The 23870-nt window shown below is 42.6% G+C and overlaps 3 protein-coding genes across 6 annotated transcripts; 1 reads left to right on the plus strand and 2 right to left on the minus strand.

Annotated features, from left to right (window-relative positions):
• Positions 1-182: 182 nt before the first annotated feature.
• On the minus strand, positions 183-10397 carry sqd (RNA-binding protein squid). 2 transcript variants are annotated; one of them, XM_033380080.1, is made up of 8 exons: positions 10086-10397; positions 7522-7562; positions 7168-7442; positions 6870-7107; positions 6640-6768; positions 1581-1706; positions 1029-1189; positions 183-954 (listed from the first exon to the last, which is right to left on the minus strand). In XM_033380080.1, exons 1-7 carry the CDS (start codon positions 10247-10249, stop codon positions 1104-1106), a joined length of 1059 nt encoding a protein of 352 aa, XP_033235971.1. In that variant the 5' UTR covers positions 10250-10397; the 3' UTR covers positions 183-954; positions 1029-1103. The 2 variants fall into 2 exon arrangements, with proteins under 2 accessions (XP_033235971.1, XP_001359012.4); XM_001358975.5 differs by lacking the exon at positions 1581-1706 and having other exon boundaries at positions 10086-10396.
• Positions 10398-11760: 1363 nt separating this feature from the next.
• On the plus strand, positions 11761-18414 carry rin (ras GTPase-activating protein-binding protein 2). Of its 3 annotated transcripts, XM_015182045.2 has the most exons (5): positions 13329-13566; positions 13727-13971; positions 15368-16893; positions 16959-17209; positions 17276-18414. In XM_015182045.2, exons 3-5 carry the CDS (start codon positions 15462-15464, stop codon positions 17681-17683), a joined length of 2091 nt encoding a protein of 696 aa, XP_015037531.2. In that variant the 5' UTR covers positions 13329-13566; positions 13727-13971; positions 15368-15461; the 3' UTR covers positions 17684-18414. The 3 variants fall into 3 exon arrangements, with proteins under 3 accessions (XP_015037530.2, XP_015037531.2, XP_015037532.2); XM_015182044.2 differs by lacking the exons at positions 13329-13566; positions 13727-13971 and adding an exon at positions 11761-11911; XM_015182046.2 differs by lacking the exon at positions 13727-13971.
• A 2406-nt stretch (positions 18415-20820) lies between these two features.
• Positions 20821-22679, minus strand: Rbp4 (RNA-binding protein 4). Its single transcript, XM_002137536.3, has 5 exons — positions 22522-22679; positions 22139-22443; positions 21816-22066; positions 21172-21762; positions 20821-21102 (listed from the first exon to the last, which is right to left on the minus strand). Exons 1-4 carry the CDS (start codon positions 22567-22569, stop codon positions 21191-21193), a joined length of 1176 nt encoding a protein of 391 aa, XP_002137572.3. The 5' UTR covers positions 22570-22679; the 3' UTR covers positions 20821-21102; positions 21172-21190.
• Positions 22680-23870: the final 1191 nt, after the last annotated feature.

The following is a 23870-nucleotide window of genomic DNA, read 5'->3' on the forward strand; positions in this document are numbered from 1 at the left end:
GAAGTAAACAGAATACAGAAGTATGTTTCCTGCTTGAAAATCGTTTGTTATCGCGTTCTTTGTGTTTTGGTGGATCTGTTGGTTGTCGTAGTTTATGTAGTTCAATAGTTCCTTAATTTATTAATTCATTCGGGACGCTACCACCCTCGTCCAGTGCCCACCAGTCAACTTTCATTGCTCTCTTGTGTTGCTTTTTCTCGTGTTTATAGTTACTACAATATTACATGTTACAGTTATCAGTAATTAGAGTTAAACAAATACTTATCTCTACAGTATTGTATTTTGTTGCAAAATGTGTTGAACAATTTCCTCGTGTAGCTGTCTCGTGTCGCTGCTGCACTTTAAACAATTACCCCGCATAATACATGAGACTACATTAGAAAAACGAATTTCTTTCGACGCACAGACCTTGTGGGGGGGGCCACCACGGCTCCAGTAACGTGTTCCGACTGTTTCTTGTGGGAGGCTTTTGGGCTTGAGGGATAGCTCTTGCTTTCGCTGTTGCTTTTGGGTGGGTGTGGGGGGCTTGGTTGGTCTGCCGGCTTAATGAGCGTGTGGCTATGAAAAATTAGCCACTTGCTGAGAAAATATTACATGTCTCTAGGCCTAACTATCTATGTATGTATGTATGTATGTACGTATTTATGTACTCGTATTTGTGGTGGGGATGTATTAATGACGCTCCTGTTGCGGCTGGTGTTGTTGTGGTTGTAGATTTAATTGTTGTTGGAATGGTGCTACACATCATGTGTGTAAGGATGTAGCTTGTTGGTTGTAGCTGCTGCTGCCGCTACTGCTGCTTCTGCTGCTGCTACCAGTCTGCCAGTTCGTCTAATGCAATAAGAGTGGGGATCTGCCTCCGTGCAGTCCCCTTTCAAATGTATATCCATATATACAGGTGCGTATATATGCGTTTACTCAGAAGTGGGTTGGTGTGTTGTGGTTGTAGTAATGCTGCAACGGAAAAAGAATTAGCTTCGGTTAGCAAGTGCCTCGACGGGGGTACGGCTTGTATGACTTGTACTCACCATAACAAACTAAACTAGGTAAAATTCAAATAGTTTGTAGTTATCTGGAGAGTGTGAGTGCCCAGTGACCGGTTCTTAGTAGGGCTGGTGCCTGGGCTGGCGTCCCGAGCCGCGCTGCTTGCCCCCGTTGAAGCTGCCGCCTCCGCCACCACCGCCGCCGCCTGTTGTGGAAATGGAGGAATCGGTTCGAGGGATTAGTACTTCTCATTCGGCCCTAACACTCGGGCAATACACATGCTCAAAGTCTGACGGGAAGGGGATATAAGAGTGTTTTGTTACTACGCCAAACGATTCAAGCGACTGTTTAGAAATTTTGACCAAGGCTAGACTAGGGATAGCGCAAAGGATAGAACAATGTCTAGGAAACATAACTCTGAACAGGCAATGGGGGGCAACGCAACTGAAAATGGAACAAAACTCGGGAGCTTGGGTTACAGACGATAAACATAAAATAATTGATCGGGTTCGACAGTTCAAAAGGTACGAGTACTTGGAGGTGGAATAAATGCAAAGAGTTGGATGATAGTTCTGGGCGTTTCTGTGATTTTATACCTTTGGGGCCGCCACCGCCGCCGCCACCGCCACCGCCGCGTGGGCCGCCGGCACCGCGACCGCCCAAGCTGCCACCACCGCCGCCGCCGTAGCCATTACCGTCGAAGCCGCCGCCGTAGCCATAGTCTTTCGTTTCGAGTATATTTTGTGGTGCAACCACGTGGTTATTGCAGTGGTTTGGTGTTTTGGTGGTTTGTTGGTTTTTCGTATAGAAGATTGATGAAAACACAAACAGAGCTTAGCTTATAAATGGTGTAGACGACACAAACGAAAGAGGATGGAGTGGAACTTGCTGTGTCTGGAATATGGATCGGGATTCTGGTACGGATTGGAATGGTCAAAATTTGCTGCTACTGAGGGGCGACGCCGCGCCGAGGGGAGACAATTCAAATTCACAAGTCAAGAGCTGGAAAGGAGTTCTCCAGAATCCGGAATACAGGATTCGGAGAAGGGACCAACGGGGATGGAACGGAACGGGACAGGAATGGTGGGAAAGTGGGAAAGTGGGAAGGAAAAGGCAACTGAAATACACACAAAATTGTTGTCTGGTTGGTTTTTTTTTGTTTTTCTTTTATTTGCTCATTTCTCGTTTGTGGATTTTGATTATAAGATTGATGGTTAAAATGTTTCTTGTTATTGCTGTAGCTCAAAGTACAATATGGTTTGTGGTGGTTGTTGGCTGTTGCTGATACACAAATAAAAATTAAAAACAATTTACTCTCTTCTCTCCCGACTCGCTCTGGAGCGATGGTGGGGAGCAGGCGCAAGGCGACGCTCACACATACATGCGGATCGATTTGTTGTTGATATTGTTAACTGATGTTGTAGTTGTCTGATTCTGGTTAGGTATCATAATCATTATCGTTACCGACTCGACTCGACTCGACACGACTCGTTTCGACTTATTAACATGTTTCACAATGCATTGCAATGGATTTCTCCTTCATTCGATCGATCCATCGATCGATCGATCTCTCATCTTACAGCACTCGTTATCGTTATGCATTTATGTTTCTTTTAAAATCTTGAATTTTTACCTCATTTTCCACACAACAATTTCAGCATTTCAATTTCAAGTTATTTGCTTTGTTTAACAATTCGATAAACAATTTATCATTGATTGGATGATGCCAAAGATTGCGAATTCATTTGCTGCTCTTGTGTGTGTGTCTTTTGAATGTCTCACCTCAGCAAAAAAGATATATAAAGTGTTCTCATTTTGTTTGATTCTCGTTAGTTTCTCTTTTAAAGGGGGAGTACGTGGGGGCGGATCGGGAACGGGGATAAAATGGGGCGGCGTATGCGTGGTTCGTCGCGAATATTCTGGAGTGTCGTTGAAAACGTTTTGCGAAAAACAAAAACAAATGCAATAGTCAACAAATTTTACTTTTTACTCGAGTTAATATAATGTTTATAATAATTACTCTTTGTGTTCGCTGTTGTTGTTGCTGTTGTTGTTAAAAACAAGAAAACTGGTTTAGCTTAAAAATTGTCTCGGGAAATCGCTTGACAAATCGTTAAATGTAAATTACTTTAGGTTTTTCTTTTTTTGTAGAGTTTTTCAATGCATTTCACTAAAAACAAATATTAATTACGCTAAATTACTTGTAAATATATACGCTTTAAGTTTAATAGAAAGGAAGATTTAAGTAAAAAAATGAAAATCGTTACAGTTAAGTGAAAATAACACTGTGGTGCTGTTTTTCTTGGTTGCTTGCTCGGTTGTTTGGTTGTTTGGTTGTTGGGATAGTGGGTCGTTGTCCTCTGGGCCAGACAACAACGATTCGGACACCGGGAATATATCGTACCGCCACGGGGGCTTGGACAAGACAGACGCGCGGCGGCGATCGCTTTGGATATTCGCTTTTGGGTGGTTTTAATTATCCCTCATTAAGGGTCGGTCATTATCTTTCTTTTCTTTTCTTTACTGTTCTTTTGCGGTTGGTTGGTTGGTTTGGTTTGATTATTTTGATCTTTCTTTTTCGTTTTTGTGAGGCGAAACATCGGAAAATTCGGCATTACAATCATCGTATATAAATATATGCTCAAAATCATAATTACGAAAGTAACATTACATAATTAAATAGTTATCGGGGGTAAAACTGCGGGGAAGTGCCAGCGGAAGCGGTAATATGCACCGTGGATCCGTGCAGCCGTTCTTCCCCGCACTTTAGTGGGGCTTGTTGGTTAGTTTCAAGATTTCAGAGAATAACGGAAGAGATAATTATAAAGAAATTAAGAATATATTGTTGTTAGCAATTTAATATTAAAGGGGGGCACAAAATTATTGCTATAAGTATATGTAGAGGTATACAAAAATTTTGTTTATATCAAAAGATTGTTTACACATTTAAACAGGATAATAATCGGTATAATAATCAATAAAAATATAGCATAATATGTATAAAAAACTTGATTTGTGTGGGTAGTTTTTTTTAAGATAGGGGTTAATATTTTTTTTCTTATTTTGTTTAGTTTTTTTCGTTTGTTTTTTGTTTGTATAAAGACAACTGCTAAAAACATTGAGAAACATGCAAATTTGTTGTAAAATAATTACGCAAATTGATGAATATATATGTATGCACAAATGTATATATAATCGGCGTACAATATTTGATATGTCCATCAGAACACGGTTTCCCGGACTCTGCTTTCGGAATTTTCGGAACTTCAAATACGTATAAATATACATATATATATATACATTTGCCAAAGCAAAGCTCGTAAGTATGTGTGGGTGTTGATCGACTTAACATTTAAAAACCATAAAAGGAAAATTATATATGTATAATTGTTTGAATTAAAATTACTAAAATTGACGAAGTGTGTTTTGTTTTGTTTAGCTTTGTTTCGTTAAGTTTTCACTTGATGATTGTTTGAAAAGTTCTCTAATCAGCTGTCGTTGTTGTTCAGTTAGTTGTTGTTTTCTTTTCTTTTCTTTTTGGTTGTTGTTTGTTGTTGTTGTTGTTATTTTTGTTGTTGTTTCAGTGTGGTTCTTGGAATCGACGTATGAACGTGCAGAATGCCGCAATGCGCGATCTAAAATTGAGTGCTCTTTGTTTACGTTTGATACGTCTGTTACGTTGTTGCTCTACGTTACGTTACGCTACGCTACGCAAGTTACATTTAGTCAAGAAAGTGCAGCGAAAATGCAAATAAAGCAAATAAAAGAATGATCCTTCGGGGCTTGCCCCTGGATCCAAGAGCTGTCGTTGTTGTACTCTTCCGTTTTGTAGTTGTTTTTTACAAGGATTTGCCTTAAAGTAATACTATCAAAAATAGTACCATAGTTAAATGTTACGTGTATGTATAAATATATATAACATTCGTATATACTCGATATAAATATATGTATATATATATATATATATATGGTAGGTATATTGACGTATGTGCATACGAAAACATATGCATTGCAAGAACGTGAATATCATCCCGTTGCCGGGATAATAATATGTATCTAAAAATATATGTATATGCTATATATATTTAAATAGACATTGAATCAAAGCTTTGATTACGCGTTTCGTTTGTTTTTTGTTTGTTGTCTCTGTTGTTCTTGCTGTATTTCGTCTTCTTCTTGTTGTGGTTGTTTGTTGTTGTTTAGTGTTTTGTTTAACAAAACAAAGAGGAAAAACTATTAAATAACTATATTTTTGAGAATAGGAGTGTGTGTGTGTGTGTGCGCTCGGGCATGAGTGTAGGAGTGGGGAGTATGGGAGTGGGAGTGGGAGTGGGAGTTGGAGTGGGCTTGTTTATCTGGCATTGGTATTGGTATTGGTGTTTGTGTGGTTTTGATTTTGGTTTCAGTTGGCTCAAACAATAACAGTTAGTTAACAATTAAAAGGCACATGTTGCAGTTGCGCAAAAGGCCAAAAACGCTGGCACTTCACACAGTTTTCACATACTCGCAATTGGCACATGCTTCTCGTGTGTGTGTGTGTGTCTATGTGGTGTGTGTATGTCTGTGGTTGTGTGGTGTGTGTGGTGTTTTGGTTGTTTGTTGTCTGGTCTTGGTCTTGTTGTTTGCTGCCTTTGCGTTTGAGGTATTTGTCATCTTTGGAAAGTCTGTTGAAAGCGACCTCGTATCAACATCGCGCTGCTGCAGGATTTCCTGCTCTGGCTGGTCCGGTCCGGTCTGGTCTAGTGTGGTGCGGTGCGGTTTGGTGTGGTGTGATGTGGAGTCGCCTGGTCGGGAGATCCCACGACCCAAACGCCTCGCCACGTCTACTCTTCACTTCACTTCACTTCACTTGGCTTCATCCTGCTCTCTATCTCCTGCTCTCTCTCTCACTCTTTAAACAACACAATCGTTTACACACGCTTCGTCAGTTTTATGTTTAAATGCTACACAACTAATAATTGATAATTAAATGTTTTGTGTAAGTGAAGAATGCTCGTTAAAAGTACGCTTTAAAATGTAAAACATCAAATATTCTTTTAAAATTATACGTTGTTTAGATATACATATATAAATGTGTGTATAAAATTACTAATTTTTTTGCTTTTATATAAATGAAGAAAATCTTTCTGTTCGACTCTTCGCTGAATATGATTAAATTTTACAATTAGTTTTAAAAAGTTTTCTTGTTTTTAGCGACGTTGCTGTTGTTGTTGTTGTTTTTTGTTGTGGTTGTTTGTTTATTTTTGGTTGTTCTTGTTGTTCTTGGACATATGCATACCGTATATGCACCCGGCCGCCACCCGCCACACACATGTACACGGGGGTGCACGCGTGCATACACATAAGTGCAGCACAACGATGTTTTTGTTTTTGCTTTTGTTTTTGCCTTTGCTTTTGCTTTTGTTTTTCTCTCAGTTTCGTTTGATTTGGGAAACACAACAACGTGGAAATTTCGATTCAGGTCTATGGCAAAGTAATTGATAATTAATCTGGTGGTTGTTGCTGTGATTGGTGTTGCCTGTCTGTGGTGGACTGTGGCTACTTAAAACTGCTGGTAGTTGTTGCTGCTACTGTTCTTGTTTTGGTGGTAGTTACTCGACGTGTTGTTATTGTAATAGTTGCTATGAGCATTATTATGTTGTTTGTTGTATTTACCATAACCGTAGTCATATCCATTATAATAGCCACCGGCATAGTAGTCGCCGTAGCCGCCGGCAGCACCGTAGCCGCCATAACCGCCGTAGCCAGAGTACGAGCTCTGGCCGTCCCACTGGTTGTTGTAGGCTGCGGAAAAAGAGAGATCGGTACGCAGTTAGAAGACTGTTCAATTCATTGCGATCTATGCCAGATGGCAGATGGATCTGCTGTGCTCTGACTGTACTGACCACCGCGTCCGTAGCCACCGCGACCACCGCGCATTCCACCGCGTGCACCACCGCGCATTCCCATCATTTGGTTCTCGGGCTTCGGCGTGGCACGCTTCACGTCGACCTCCTTGCCAGAGATCTTCTGTTTGGGCGTCTTCAGCAGGTCTGTGACCACCTGCTCCGAATCGAAGGTGATGAAGCAGAAGCCTTTGCGCTGCGATTTTTGCTTGTCGAAGGGCATCTCAACCTCGACAATCTAGAGTATAAAATCATCATTCAGCATTATTCAACCCTTTTCAACATTGCCGAAACTTACGTTGCCGAACTGGCTGAAGTAGGTTTTGATTTCCTCATCGCTGATTTCTGTGGTCAGGCCGCCGACAAAGATCTTGCCGTGGCGGGCCTTGGCCTTCTTGGGGTCGACCTTCTTGCTGTTAATTATATGCTCGCCGGCAGAGCTCACCTTATCGATGGCCTCAGTGTTTGTGAATACAATGAAGGCGAATCCCCTCGAGCGTCCGGTCTGTGGGTCTGTCTTTACGTTGATGCTCTCGATTTCGCCAAATTTGCCGAAATGGTCCCTCAGTTCCTCTGTAAACAACAAGCACAGGAACAAGAGCATGGGGTCAGACTCTGGCCGCATCCGATTGAAAATGTTCTTTCTACTCACTCTCGGTCGTCTCCCAGCTGAGGCCGCCCACAAACAGTTTCCTGCGAAAGGGTACAGAAGAATTGCGGTTTAGTCGGGCATTGCTTTAAGGGGTATTTCCACCGATTAAGGGGGGGCGGGGGAAATCATTATGGGGACAACTAGGGGCACAGAAAACGGAAATAGGCTGTGTTTTATACTTTCTTCTTCGATTTACTTTAAAATTTCTCTTCTTACATTTTGTTTATGGCTGCAAAAGATTGATGGCAGAGCTAGGATACAAACGAATAAAAAAAACTCACCAAATTTGAAGTGAAAATTGCTTTAATTACTGTTTTCAATCAGAGATCTGATCGGAGATTATATAGTATCAAAAACTTGCAAACTCGGAAATGAGCGAAAGAGTGCGACGAGCGATCGATAGCGAGCGAGAGACACAAACGAGCGAAAGATACATATATGCAAAGAGTGAATATTTAGTTTTGTTTTGGGTATTTTTTTTTACATAGTTAACAATTAGTTTTATTCGATATGAGAAAAATGCAAGGGTTTTATTCTGGATTCTGGTTTTACTTGCTTTATTTGTCTGTTTTATAAATTGTTAAGAAAATAGAATACTTAATTTATTCCGAGCTGTACGTTACTTCAGAAACGGCAAAGTTCAGAAACGGCTGGGTTCTGCGGATTGGATTTCGGGCAATTTGGAACAGTCTAGTCTCATCACGGCGGAGGAATTTAGAGGCTTTTAAGACTATCAATATCGGCATGTCGGCGCACGTTTTCGAATCCGATCCGTATCGTGGGAGAGATTTAGCTTTACGTTACTTTCTTTTTCTGCCTTTAACTCTCTTTCAGCGGCTGAGCTTGATAACAAACAAAAAATGCGAGTCTCTTTCACTCGGTCTCGGTCTCTCTCTTTCTCTGATATATCAATATTTTTTTAAACAATAATTGTGTTATATGTACGTTAAGACACTCTCCTGTACAGGGCACAGATATTTAACATATTTTATAGTGATCCAATTTGAAATCGAGATAATTGCTGACAATTTTGTGTGTACATAGTTCTATTGACTGATTGATTGATTGATTGATTGATTGTTTAGTTTTGGTTAGATAAATACCATCAACATCAATATCGGCGTGGGGTGAGGGCATCCGTTGCGCACGCTCCGAATCCTCGGCCAAGGGAATCCCATTTCCGTTCGGGCCCTCGCCTCGACTGCGTTTGCTTGAGAATAGTTTAGCCTTCTCTCAAGACCTGCCGGAGAGGAACAAGGTTAGTTCGCTCAAACACAACAGGAAAAGCTATGTATTGTTTTGATTTGTTTTTGGTTTTGGATTGGTTTTTCTTTATTTTTGATGTTTTGTTGGCGCTCCTTCCAATTGCGGGCCGATTTCCTCTGCTCGGCTGTTGTTGTGTTGATACAAAGTCTCCTCTTGACTTAAGATTAAACTTAGGCATTATAATGATCAATTCAATAGATGGAAAAATTATGTATACTCCCATAAACAAACCAAGAAGTAAACGAAACGCAAGACAAAAGTTAACAAAGACCCTTCTTCAGCCTGATCCAAATCGGATTACCTTTATCACAATTTAATATGGGATCGTATGAAATATCCAACAAAAATGATCATTTTCGTTTATTTTTTTTCCGACTCAACAACACTGTTTTGACGCCGGCTGGCAATGCCTCGCCAACAGAGCGCGAAGCCGGCAAGCAAAGGGGAATAGTGAAAAATGCAAAACATACATACAATCCATACATACACACACTCGCGCACGCATATGGGCTTGTGTTTGTACATATACACACTATGGCCGCCATTTTGGGTACAGAACTGGAAGAGCATGGAAACGAGCGAACAAAATAACAACGAATGGCTAAACAAAAGAGTAATGCGAAAAAAAATACAAATACTCTGACAAATACAAACTTGGTTTTTTGCAAGTGAAAGGCAAGGCGAGCCAGCTGTGTGCTTGTGTGTGAGTGCGAGAGTGTGGAGGCAACGTGGGGAGAGCTCCACACACGGCGAACATAACCTCACAAATGGGGGAAAATGTGCTCCCGTGGGGTGCTCCGAGCCGAGGCCTTCACATGCGTCAGGCATTGGGGACTGTTTCGGGGCTTTGTTCTGGGAGCTCTGACTAATGAAAATATCGCTCGTTACCGAATTGCGAGAAAACGAGCAGTGCACAGCAGTGCAAGCCTAACGCAAGCAAACAAAATTTTCCATAGCTAGCAAAAGGACAGAATGAACAAAAAATAAACGCCCGGCTACGAACAAAATTTCCAAAAAAAATTCTATTAATATTCTGCTTTTAGCTGCTGCTGGTGAATGAGGTACAGTCGCACGCACACACACAGACACACGCACGCGAGCGAAAACAAAGGGGTCAGCGCGGCGGGCAGAGTGGAGACTCCGCCGACTCCCGCTCCCACCGACGCGACCAACGACGTTAGCTTCGCATTTACGTAACAGAGGAGGAGGAGGCAATAGAAACTGAAGTTGGGCACATGATCTGCTACATTTATCAGCTCCCTGCCTGCGGTGATTGGCCCAATATGTTATTTCAATACCTGTCGTCATCCCGCTGGTTAGAGACAGCGGATGTGTGTTCTGAGCCGTTGGTGGAACCGGCAGCTCCCGCCGCATCACCATTTTCGGAGCTCACGTCGTTGGTGGTTACATCCTTGGTGAAGTCTTCGCCGTTCATCTCACTGTCTACAATTTTATCGGCCATGTTGTCGGTGGTGTGTAGTTAATTTCTTGCCAATTAAACTCTTAGATTCAGCACAATTTTAGATTATTTTAAACGAAAACCTTTTTTTCACACACTCGCCAAACTCGCGCGACAAACGACCGGAAAATGACAGCCAGTGTGACCGCGAACTTAACGATACGATATACGGTCTGACCTCAGAAATATACCAACAAACGTCACAAAACACTGACGATATATTGACGAATTATTTGTATTCAAGTTCCATTATATTCCTCGGTTTTTATATTCGGCTTAATATCGACAGCTAGGTAGGACACCCAGCATTAAAATCATAATTTCATCCGATTGATCAATCAATTTCCTACAAGATTAGTAAACTTTAAGCTCTCATCATTATTGGACTTTTTATAAAATAAGATTTAAACAAGAACGGTGTCAACAACAATTTCCACTAAATCAATGTCTTTACGTGATAACTACACGCTAACTACATTTTTGTCACATATTTACTACATTTTTATGTAATAACAAAAAATTACACTTGAAGGGGAATTGTGAACGTTTATTTTTATAAAATCCCAATGGAAGCCATAACGCGTGAGTTGTGGGCCAAGCCGTACATCAGGTATATCATGCTGACCAGGTCGGCACCAGGTCGCCAGTGCCGTTGGTGACAATGAGATGAAGACGTTATAGAAATAGTCCAGCAATTCCCAGTCGGACTCCAGCATCACGTAGCTGGCTGAGCCCACCAGGATGTAGGAGATGAGCAGCAGGAGGGCCACCGAAACGGGCAGATTGAAGTCATCGTCCACTTCATAGATCTCCGGGTACGACGATGTGGGTGTCTCCGGGTGCAATGTGCCCAACGACCTGCCGCCTCGGCATCCGCGTGTGACTCCGCCTTCTGCACTTAGCGCAAAAATTGCCGCATGCGTTTCATGATTCTGCATCGCAGCAACTGCATTATTCATTTCGCTATCACAGCATTTAGAAAGCCGGATAGCGTTCAAGGCAACAGGTCGGATTGTAGAGGAAACAGTCGGCGGTCTAGTGCTCTTCCTCTGCATCCTTTTATTAACAATATATGTATATTTTAGGCAGGCCACCATTCAAAATAAACCAATTCTCCTCCACCTCCTTTGGGAACATTTTTAAAATTTCGTCTGTAAACGATCTGCTTTTCGGAGCAGTTGATTATTATAAAAAACAGCTAACAAAAGTTTAAAAACGCACGATGGATTATGAAATGTTGACTTCAAACACTACATACAGTGCTGTACTGTATGGTTAAAGCTTCAAATGAAATAATAATGGGCGTATTCCACAAGACTACAGGAACGGCAGAATTTTACTGGGATATTACAACTATTTCTGTCCTTCAGTCCAGATATTGAGTGAATTCTAGATGGTTTTCACCATTATACTTAGACTTACATTCTGATTTGTAATCTTTGATATTAAAAAATCAACTGACTTATTGTAATTTTTATAAAAACAAAAGTAGCTGTTTGTAAATTGTCAGTGCTGAACTAGTAACGCAATAGAAAACTCGGAAAAATACGAAAACGAAATTTAAGTTTTTATTCATTTATTCTTATTCAATATTTGAATTCTTTTATATTGTATTCAAAAACTAATTTGCTATTGGCAGTTTGTCTTGAAGATTGAGTTATTGCTGTAAGTACACATTGCATCAAAGAGAGGATAGGATTTCGAAGTTGATGATGATTTTAATATATCGTCAATGTAAATTAATTAATAAGTTTTTAGCTGTAGCAGGTAAAAGAGTGCTGGCGATTTCACCTTTTTCCCGCATACCTGGATATTTTTGAATAACTAAATGGCAATAATTTTTGATATGCGTGAAGTGGTAATTTTTGATTTTTTATTAATGTGTTTGAATTTCTTAGATTATTTTTGATCTTGCCATTTAGATTGCAGTTAAATCCTTGTCGCGTATACACTTCAAACAATTTATGGCGCTCAACTCTAGCGCAACGCAGCGAAGTTTTGTGCGATATTCTCAACTTTTTTTGGGACTTGTTCTCTTTTTCTAGATGGGATGGTGTCCCTACATTTCATAATCACTTGTAACGAAATGAGAAAATTCAGCATACCCTAGGGAAAAGATTATTATAGAATTAAGGAAATGTTTGTTATCCCAGAATCATTCAAACGCAAAAACTAGTCAGTCTCTGTTTTAAAGGAATCTCAACGAAATTTTGCAGTTTATGGTCTTCTTACAGATACCAAGAATAGGTATCGGGAACGAGAAAGAGTAATTTAATATTAATATTAATATTGCAGATACGTTTAAATTTTTATTGTAGGTAATTTGTCCATACTAAATCCTTGTGCAATATAATATTAGCGAGGTATACACTTGAGACAAATTAATAGATTGGGGACAAAAAAGTTCTGTACTCCAGTTAAATCAAGCAGTAACTAACTAGAGCAGGCGCAGCTGCTACCGGCTTAGGGACGACATAGGTACGAAAAAATAACAAGAGCTAGCATAGATAAAGAATAGATAATGAAATGAGAGCATAGTGCTGAGCGAGCAGAGGCATAGGTACGCTTACGTTACGTTAACTTAGTGCAATGACCAAAATGGTACAGAACATGAATTGATATTCAATAGGAATATAGTACAAAATGTACACTCGGGCTTCACCCGATCAATTATTATTAGTATTATTTTCCGCTGTTTAATTCAAGTTGTTATCCTGGTTTAATAAAGGGGGTTTAAGTGGGCTAAGTTCGTTTTTTATCGCTATGTTTGCGGTATTTCGGAGGCTTAGTGTGACCACTGCTGCTCTCTCCTACGACGAAAAAATGAGTCGTAATCTGGAATGTGCTATAAAAAAAGGTATGGATAACAGGCAAAAACAGCGAAGGAAAATTGCAAGGCTCGTACGAACCTCACCTCGCGTGTGGGGACAATAAACCTTGAAAACGAAATGTGGAGTCAAGGTATATTAGGCAAAAGGGGTGGATTTTACCTTGCACTCGTTGCATTTTCTGGGCCGTATTGCCAATTGTCCATACCCTCTTTTCCTTTTATTATGTAGGAAATGTGTAATTACCGTGTAGTTGCCATGTAGTAACTTGAGCAAATGCTAAATCAGTAAAAGCAATATTTATTAAGTAAAAAGCTTGAATAAACATCCGGAAAGAACGTCGGCTCTCTTCTCCACTTGACCAATTTCATTGCGTTTGCGATTATTTTCTACAGAAATCAGACAAAAATAACGCATTGTAACTTAATTAACCAACAACTGTGATCGCCAACATCGGAAAAAGCAAACGTAAAGCACGAGCGGAATTGCCAAGTTAGTTATTATATTCGTAAAAATTTGCAACAAAGCAAAGCAGAAAAAGAAGCAGACTAAGCGACTACTTCAAGCCAGCCTATCTTCGTGTGTGTGCGTGTGTGCTCGTTAACAAAACTACAATTTTCAGTCGCACTGATTTAGTACACATATATTTCAGCTTTTCACGAAACTAGGCCGCGAGCAAACCCTCCCTATCGCTCACCAACCATTTCTCCCGTGCTTCAGCTTCATACAAAATTCTGTGAACCAAGTGCTCTTCGCCACAGCAGTAGCCACTAAGTGCAAATTTCTTCGATTTCGGACAATCAAGCAAATCCAACCACTCAAAAGCAATACCTAGTGCATTAGTAACGTTCCCAAGTAGACGGACAACAGCAGCAGGGGCCTTCAAACGTCGCAAAGGTAAGCCCAATGCCGGTCCCGGCGACTGCGACGGCCTCATCTCGTGTGGTCTGGTCGGTCTAGAAAAAGTAGCATTTTTCATTGGGGTGGAACCCGCTTCGCACCGACTGCAATCAGGAAAAGAAAAACCATTTCTAAAACTAATTTGAGGACAGTTCAGTTTTTCCGCCCTAGCGGTGTTTTTATCGCTTATGTTTGGTCTATTCATAACCTAAAAATGTAAAAAAAAGAATTTGTTTTTGTTAATTTGTTTAAGCACTGGTCTTCATTTATCGCTTTCTTTGTTCTGCCTACACACGCGGTTCGCTGGCAAAGAGAATGAGAGAGAAAGAGAACAAGAGAGTGGCGCGCTCATAACAGTATGCGTGCGTGCGGTCTAGGTTATGTGTGTGCGTGTGTATTTGGCGGCCTGAACTGTTCGGTGCATTATTTGGTTTGCTTCCGAGACGTGTTATCTTCAGCTCATACTCTCAGAAGGGGAAGTGTGGGGATCCCACAGATTTGCACATTCTGTGACTTAACTTACGGTTATTATCACTCATTAATGGCAAGATTTAAGGAAAAATATCGCGAATTTCCAGGAATCTTCCGCGAGTTCAATGATATCGCGACGATACTCTCATACATGTCCACCCTTTCACGTCTGTGTGTGTCGGTTTACAGTAGTCATCGAAAGCGGCGGCACAACCTTGAAGAGCAAACATAACCTAAAATACTCTGCTTGGCTCACGCTCCCCGCCGCTACTTTCGTTGTCGCTGTATGTATGAGGTCATTTACTCGGAAAGTACACGCACACATACAAACTCATAACGGCCGGGGAGCGGAGTCCTTTGTGTGGGCTTAGATCGTACGAGTCGGAAGCACGTGTCAAGCCAAATATCCTTCAGACGCACACACACACAAGGAATGCAACCACACACAACACCGAGAATTGCGGTGACAGCTGCACTCTGTCTTACTTGCACGAAGTTTCCCATTTGCGTGTGTGTGTTGTGCCACGAAAGTGGGTCACACTGCACCGCGCTGCGTCGGTTTTATGTGCTCTGCCGCAAAATCAGTTCCTTATAGGTGACCCTTTGTGTCACAGTAACTTCTCGATGTTTCGGTTTAAAAGTCCTCACTGTACTGATTGCTGAACACATACTCTGTGGTTGTATGTGTGGTCTGCTTTTAATGTAAACTGATACGAACACGCCCACAACGTTTACCGTTAAGGCAGCTGTTGCGGCGACCTGTCATTCCCGCCCCGTCCTGCTTCCCAAACGGAGTAGCCCTTACCTCTGCTCTCAGTTCTTTTTTAAAGGAGACCGAGTCGAGATATCCACACCGCTCCTGTTTATTGTCAATTGTTGAGATATATTTTTATAAAACTGCCATATATTTGCATCGTTTCAGATAAAATAATTTAATACCGAATACGCATTGTGTTGAGACTCCATAGCGCATTACGAGCAGCAGAAGTAACCGATATCTTAAGAGGACCCTAGCAATGGTCATGGATGCGACCCAATCGCAGCAGCCTTCACCGCAGTCGGTGGGACGCGAGTTCGTGCGTCAGTACTACACGCTTCTAAACAAGGCGCCCAACCACTTGCACCGCTTCTACAACAACCACTCGTCGTACATCCACGGCGAGTCGAAGCTGGTGATTGGCCAACGCGACATCCACAATCGCATTCAGCAGCTGAACTTCAATGACTGCCACGCCAAGATCAGCCAGGTGGACGCGCAGGCAACGCTGGGCAACGGCGTCGTCGTCCAGGTGACTGGAGAGCTCTCCAATGACGGGCAGCCAATGCGCCGCTTCACCCAGACCTTCGTGCTGGCCGCTCAGTCGCCCAAGAAGTACTATGTGCACAACGACATCTTCCGATACCAGGATCTGTACATCGAGGACGAGCAGGACGGTGAATCGCGATCGGAGAACGACGAAGAACACGATGTGCAGGTGCAAGTGGGCACCTCTGTAGATCAGGCCGTCCAGGTCGTGGGAGACGTGGCCCAGCCGGCACCACAACAGCTTCCTGCCCAGGCTCAGGTGGTGGTGGCCCAGCAGCAGCAGGTCGCTTCCGGAGCTGCCGGAGGTGTTGCGCCGCAGCAAATCTTCTACCCTCTACCGGCTGGCGGCACCACTGGACGCCCTCATGCTGTGCTGCCACCAGCCCCCCAGGCGGCCGCCGTGTCCTTGCCGGCCCAGTTTGCAGCTCAGCAACAGCCCATCCAGAACGGAGTTGTGTCGCACGAGGAGCTGCAGCAACAGCAGGTGCCACCCCAGGCCATAGTGACGCCCAGTGCCTCGCCTCTGGTGCAGCAGCAGCCGAGTAATGTAGCGACAGTCTTGCCTTCGACAGTGGGCATCGTGCCAGTGCAGTCCACGAGCTTCCAGCAGTCGCCTCTGGTGGCTCCTCAGCTCATTCAACAGCAGCAGCAGCCGGCTCAGCTACCGCCACAGCAGCCCATTCAGCAGCAGCCGCTGGTGGAGCCCGAGGAACCCGTCAACACGACCATCGTCAGCCAGAGCATTAACGAGATTCCACCTCGGCAGCAGCAGAAGCCCCCCACTCCCGTCGAGGACTTCAAAACGATTCACGAGCAGCAGCAGCAGGAGAAGTACGAGGCGGCCAAACAGCAGCAGAACGAGCCCAAGACCTACGCCAATCTATTCAAGTCCACCTCCTCTTCGCCCAGCGGCTTCGTCAACGCTGTCCTGCAGCAACAGCAGCAGCTTCAGCAGCAGCAGCAGCAGTCGATCAGCAACACGTACACGTCCTCATCCGCAGGTGTCGGTAGTGGAAACGGCCAAGTGAGCTACTCGACCACAGCTTCCTCGTACAACAACACCAATGGAAACTCGCGTCTGGATAACGGCGGACCACTGCCCCAGCGGAATAACTCGATCAGGAACAACAATAAGAGTGGTGGTGAGTTCTGCTCCCCGTTTTTCTGGAGTGAATTTCCTATTACCACTCCCGTTTATTTTGTACAGACTTTGAACAGCGTCGTCCGAGCAATTCTCAGCAATTCGGTGACAATCAACAGCTGTTTTTGGGCAACATACCACATCACGCAAGCGAGGAGGAGTTGCGTGAGCTATTCTCGCGCTTCGGAAACGTGTTGGAGCTGCGCATTCTGTCCAAGGCTGGCAACAAGGTGCCACCGGGCATGCGTAGTCCCCTGAACTACGGCTTTCTTACCTATGACGATCCCGAGGCTGTGCAAAAGTGCCTGTCCAACTGCGTAAGTAACTTGGAATAGATAGAATGTGACGGATGCACTAATTTTGAATTTGGAATTCCTATGCAGCCCCTGTACTTCCCTGAGAACTCGCCCGATGGTCAAAAACTCAACGTGGAGGAGAAAAAACCTCGCATTCGTAACGATATGGGCCCACGTCAATCCATCGGAGGCAATAGCCTCAACAGCAACATGGGTGGACGTCTGGGTGGGAATAACGGACCACAATCGCGACCAATGGGCAATAACAACAATGGAACCGGTGGTATAATGCGCAACAACGCCGGCGGCGGTGGCAACAATTTGCGCACTGGAGGAGGAGGTAACGGAGCCCCACGTCTGGGCGGCGGGGGCTTCGGGCCACGCAACGACAACCGAAGCGGCGGGGGTAGCAGTCAGTCCAACGGACCGCTGCGCGGTGCCGGCAACGGACAGACTGGTGGTGGTGGTGGCGGTGGCAACTACGGCCGTCGCTAAAGCAGGTGTCGCAGTCGCCAGTGCAGAAACAACAGAAACACCAACACCAACAACAACAACCCAACGTTTAGAACATCGACTTCTTCCACAATGCAATCAATTAAATACATTCAGCATCGCCTGCATCCACACACACTCACAAACCCACACACAGGCATACACACAACAAAGTCAATCAGACACCCTGTAGTCGGATCAAGAAAAAGTAAAAATGTAAGAAGAGCAACAACAGAACAGCTTGCTTCAGGCGTATGCGTATAGCTGCACAAATCGAATGACACAAGCTTCGGGGCCTTAGTCCTTAACCTTAGTTCAATTGGGTCTGAGCCCGCTTATCAGCCAGTTCGTGCCAAAAGAAAACCAAAATTTATGTGCAAATCTTTGTTGTGAATCGAAAAAACCAGAAAGGCCCCCATCTTTTCACCGCACTCAATGTGTATTATGTTTAAGTCTCAGTCATGCAGCCCACACCACAATCATCCACACACACGAAACAAACACAAACACACATACAAACACATACTAGCATAAATTTAATTCTTAATTTGAGCTCTCGTTCGGCTAATCATCTTCGAAATGTAACCCAAAAAACAACCGAAGTTTGCATGCAAATTGGCAAATCAGAAAGGATGTGGGGGAGAAATGCAAATCTTTTTCGTTTGTTTGTCATTAAATACAACATTTACTTAAGCTAAATGAAGAGGAAATAAAGAAAAACTTAAAGAAACTTAGCTAAAGATAACAAGAAAATACAAAAACAAACAAAAAAATGAAAAACATTTGTAAAATGCAATAAAAAAGAGCAAAAGAAAGACTTGAAAAAATTAATCTAAAAATGAAACAAATGAAATGAAAACAACAAAAAAAAATGTAAAGAAGCAATAAGACCAGCAGAAAGAACAGAGAAACAGGAAGCAGGAAATCCATTTAGTGCAGATACGAAACGAAGAAGAGAGATGCTGCGCCCATAGTCCGCCGCATTCTAGAGAGCCTGCAACATTTTGCTACTTAAATTTAGTTTGCCACACTTTAAAGCGATTAACTAGCCAGTCTGTAGATTGAATGGATTGAATAGAACAAATGTGGAGCGTGTGACGGCCGATGCGGTGCCGGCGCCGCAGCATGGGCGTGGCAGTAGCAGTGGCAGTGGCAGTGTTCGTGATCAACGATGGACTGCGTCGGTTTTCGTTTAACTGTTTGCTATTTCTGTTGTTCTGCAACGAGTTCAGTTCAAGATCGTAAACCAAACTAAGTCAAGCAGCAACTTAACGATTTGGTGTTTCCAACGCAGTTGTGAACTAAAATTTAGTACATATTTTTTAAATAAAATCAAGAAAGCCCAAAAAAAGGAGTAACGAATACAAACAAAAACCTATTGATAGTCTTGATAGACATATAGACAGACGAACACACAAGCTACTAACATTTTTCTCAAGGCAAAAAAAGCAAACATGTAACAAAAAGTATATACAAAACATATATGTAACAAATCATATAATTTAATGTTAACTTTTAGACTTACAAGAAATCTAAATATACATAAAAAATATATATATTTATATAACTGCAGCCACAAGCGGTGGAAGAGCCACAGGAAGAGTGGACAGTGGAGGAGTGGAGAAACTAAAGCCTTTCCGAATTGTATGAGAACCTTTCGCGTTTCGCCGCAGGCGTCTGAATATTTCATTAGGTTATTCTTGATTTGTTAAAGCTAAAATTCTCGATTCGTTGGGAACATATCATTTTATTTGTTGTGCGGCAACATGCCCAGAAACTCGCTCTGGAGCTCTAAATACTATTTTCCACCATTATTTCTAGTAATAGTAACCCCCACACACGCACGTTTGCCAGACAAACAGACAGACAGCCAGCCAGTCAGACAGTACTTGTAGCACTGTGTTGTAAGGGTCTAAAGCAATTTTAGTACATTTTCCGTAAGAAGAAAATGTTAGTGTTCAAATGTTAGCTCGACGACCAGTGCTACTAAAAAGTGCTTCCCACAACACAGCAACACAGTTTAGACATTTGCAGACACCGATCAGAGGTACTAATAAATGAATAACTGAATGAATAAATGTATCTTAAGAGTTATACGAATTAAAGAAGAATACGAACCAACGGAGGTAACCATGCTCATTTCTAATTAATCGGAGATAACACATAGAGGATGTAGAGGAACACACTTAATTATAATTTAATTTATATGTACACACATTACAAATACAAATAATTATAATAATAATAATAATAATAAAAGAAGACAGATTCACGTGTTTACCAGAAAACCTATGATTTGTATTATTATTTTGTTCAAGTCTCCCTCCCTTGATCCATCCCTTCCTACCCTCCCCTTCCTACCTTACCTACTATAATCCACGTACATTTTTGAAATTTAAATTCGAATCAAAGATTCTGGTGAATGCGCCATTGGCTGATACAACAAACACCAACAAATCAAATGAAATCAAATATTGAATCAGAGAAATACAATACACCACAAACGTAGAGAAATGATTATTTTTAATTACGATTACCAACACGTTTGTTGCGAGTCGAGTGATTTTCCCTCGCATTCGAGTTGAACAAATTGAGCATTTAGCATTTAATGAAATTGATGCGCACAAGCCAAGCAATTGCAAGCAATTTGCATAATTTTAATCAATTAAAAACAAACTCAAAGAACGGCTACTAGTAGTAGCCCATTTCTAATCCAGAGTCACAAACAATTCAGTGGTGCGTTTTATAGCGATTCAGATATAAAACAATTACGCAAATCAATTCACTCACGCAATACTTTATGTGAAAATGAAAACAAACAAAAAACAAAACAAATCCAACAGAAATAGTTTAAATAAAGAAAGAGTTTACGGTTTTAAGTCTCAAAATGTCTGCGCACAGCGTGTCTAATCAATCTCAAGGCGAGGGAAGACCTGCATATGTAACTTAATGGATTGATCTGAAGTATGTGGGTATCGTTTTATTCTCCTCATACAGGTCTTAACTTAATGACACTTAACTCAATACCACCCCAGACAAGGGCTTTAAAATCAATCTCCAGGCGAGGAAAGGTTTACGTAATGTAATTACTTACTTTAAAAAAATGTGTTTATGTAGCTGGACTAAACCTTTTTCGTTGATTTATATTTGCAATTTGTTTATTATATTCTGAATTTCTTGTAATATTGGTTACATGAAAAATTAATCTACACGGTCCTTTCCTCAATCGCCTTGCGAGAGAATGCATCGCTCTTAGGTATACATGTAACCCTTTTCATTTCTCGTTCTCTTAGAGATTGTCGTGTAATTCGGTGTATTCAACAAATATTTAGCAAATAAGTGGAATCAATCAATGAATAAATTCTGAATGTGTCGCTCCCATGAAGCGAATGTGTGCCACGGCCGCCGACTTCCTTACATGCCTGTAATATTTAGGTACGGGCGTAGAACAAATTAGTAATTAGTAATCAAATTAAATGAATTTACCCTACCGTAGGCGGGCAGAGAGTCTCAGTCGAGAGAAGGAGATGTCTTGAGAACGTTGTTGTTTTCGGTGGACCACTTATTGTCCGGAGCAATAGCCGCATCGCCTCCGGCGCCAAAATCGACCACGTTATCTATAGTCCCTGCTGGAGCAGCACCAGTAGCCGCCTGTACCGACTTGTAATCATTGATGGGACGCTGATTGGTCGGAATCTGGGGAGGCTTTGGCATCCAATCGATGAGATTGCTGCCCCCAGACTTTGGTGCCGTATTGCAGGCAGACTGAGGGCCCTCCCTAGCCCCAGGGGCGATGGGACTCTGTACGGCATAGAAGATGTGGGGCACAGGTGGTATTATGTTTGGGGTGACATACGAGGCCCAGCCATTGATATAGGCTGAAGGCGGCAGGCTTGACTGTGCCAAAAACGGATTGAAGTGTGGATTGTAGCAGTTTCTGTCCATCACGGCTGGCTGCGGCGGAACGTAGCCGGCGCGGGCCGCACCGCCCATGGGAAAACGAAGGCGCTTGCCAGGATCTTGTCTCTGAGTTGACTTCTTCACCTCGACCGCAATAAAGTTGATGACGTGCTTGCTCAGAACTGTGATCAGAGGTTAAAGAGTATCAGAGTAAAGAGTATTCTGAGATACCTACCCAACGCTCTCTCGGCACTGTCGATATCCTCGAACTCCAAGAAACCGAAGCCCCGCTTACGCCCGGTCTCCTTGTCTATCAGCACCTTGACGCTCATGACGGTGCCAAACTTCGAGAAATAGTCCCGAATCATGGGCTCGTCGTGACAGTCCTTCAGGCCACCCAGAAAGATTTTGTTCGTCTGGCCATTGCCCATTCCTGGCGGCTTGTTGAACTCCAGCCGCGGCAGGGCGGGCTTGGTTTCTACAGTCCTGGACAAAGTATCGTGTTGAGTAACCTCCGCTGACCCGGAGCTGAAGCTGTTTTTGTTTTTTTGTACTTACTTGCAATCAATAATGTGTGGGCGAGTGCTCTGGACATTCTCCACTGAGCCCGGATCAACGAAAGTGACAAAGCCGAAGCCGCGCGAGTGATTGGACACGGGGTCGCGCATGACCACGGCATCGGCCACTGCGCCGAACTTAGAAAAGAACTCGCGCAAAGTTTCCGGAGTAGTCTGCGTGGGTAGCCCACCTATAAAGATCTTGCGCAAGTGCTCATCGTTCTGGATTGCACTGTTTGCCATGTTTTCATTGACTTCCGCATAGGTTGAGTTGGCCTTGTCACTGCCTCCTGGAACTGCCTGGCGCTGCTCAAAAAAAAAAAAGTTCACATTTTCGGGGTAAATTACATGCCGTGGCCGTTTGTACAGAAACCAAATATATACCTCTTGCTTGGTTAGCCAGAGACCATCAAAGCTGCGTTTATTATTCATTTTTGTTTTAAAACCGAATGGATTGGGAGAAAATGCAGATAAACTAGTCTGATGTGTAGCGAGAAAGTGAATGAAAAGAACCGATTGGAAATGAAAAGATTTAAACGTCAGACGGAAAGAAACCTGCAAGTCAGTTAGCTTGAACAAATACAACCCTGGGCCGGCCCTATTGTTTGTCCTATCGAATGTCAATGAAGGATTCGATTAATTGCTTTCAAATTTGAATATTCCCACAGAAAAGTTGCCAATACTGAAGAATCTCTTTTCCCACGTTTACTTACGCACTGTTAAAACTAATTTGCAACTAGGTTAACTAAGTGCTGTTGAAAGTCACTTGAGATGGCTATACTGGTGTAAGACTAGTGGATTGAATGAATTACTGTGGATCGAAGGCCAATGCACAGCATTTTGATCCGAAACTTGCATACCGTATACAAAATTGTGTCGTTCGGGCTTGCAGTTTCCGAGATTACGACTGGACATTACCGAAGTCAGTAGTTCCGTCCCCGTGTTAACACGAACAAAGTATATACTTGCATGTAATCGCCAAATAAATAGGTAAAATGCATTTTTATTTGTGGAAATTGTTTGTTTATTCAGATGTAAGCATATGTACGAGTAGGGTATATAGAATACATGGGTTAGTAATTACCTGGACTTACCTTCGGGGTAAAGATCACTGCCAACCAGATTCCAAAGTGAATCCAAGCTTCGCTCGCTCTGGTGGCCGCTGCAATCTTTTGACTTTTCGGAACCGAAGTGCGAATAGAAGCGACGGATTTCGAATTCAGCGCAGGAGCAGGGGCATCCATCCAGCCCAGCCAGTCTTGCAAAGAAATACGTAGTGCATTAGTACGCAGTCTGCATTGTTTGTATAGGAGTTTAGTTTGACCGGTTGTCTGCCACGCTATCTAGGTTACCCTTGCTACCCTGGTTCATGTCACTGATCGCCTTATCGCCTGCGCCTGTTCCGCTGAGATGTGGCTCTCGCCATCAGTCTCGCTGTCAGTTGGGGGGGTCGTTTCGGGTGGGGTGGGTAACATTCAGTAGAATTTTATTTTCTTTTCGCCTTTGTGGTCTCGTAACGAACTAATTACAGATTATGTATTGTTTTTGGATTTCGATTTGTGTGGATTTCTTGTGTATCGTAGCATCTACTTCTTAGGGTCTAACAAAGTTGGTATGTTTCGTTTATACGAGCATGTTGTTTGCTTGCTTTCATGTAGGTCTAGTGGGTGTTACGGCAAAATATACACACAATTCAACTCATTAATTACGAGTACTCATCATTAACAAGACTT

The sequence above is a fragment of the Drosophila pseudoobscura genome, chromosome 2, assembly GCF_009870125.1.
Source record: "Drosophila pseudoobscura strain MV-25-SWS-2005 chromosome 2, UCI_Dpse_MV25, whole genome shotgun sequence".
NCBI lineage: Eukaryota > Metazoa > Arthropoda > Insecta > Diptera > Drosophilidae > Drosophila > Drosophila pseudoobscura.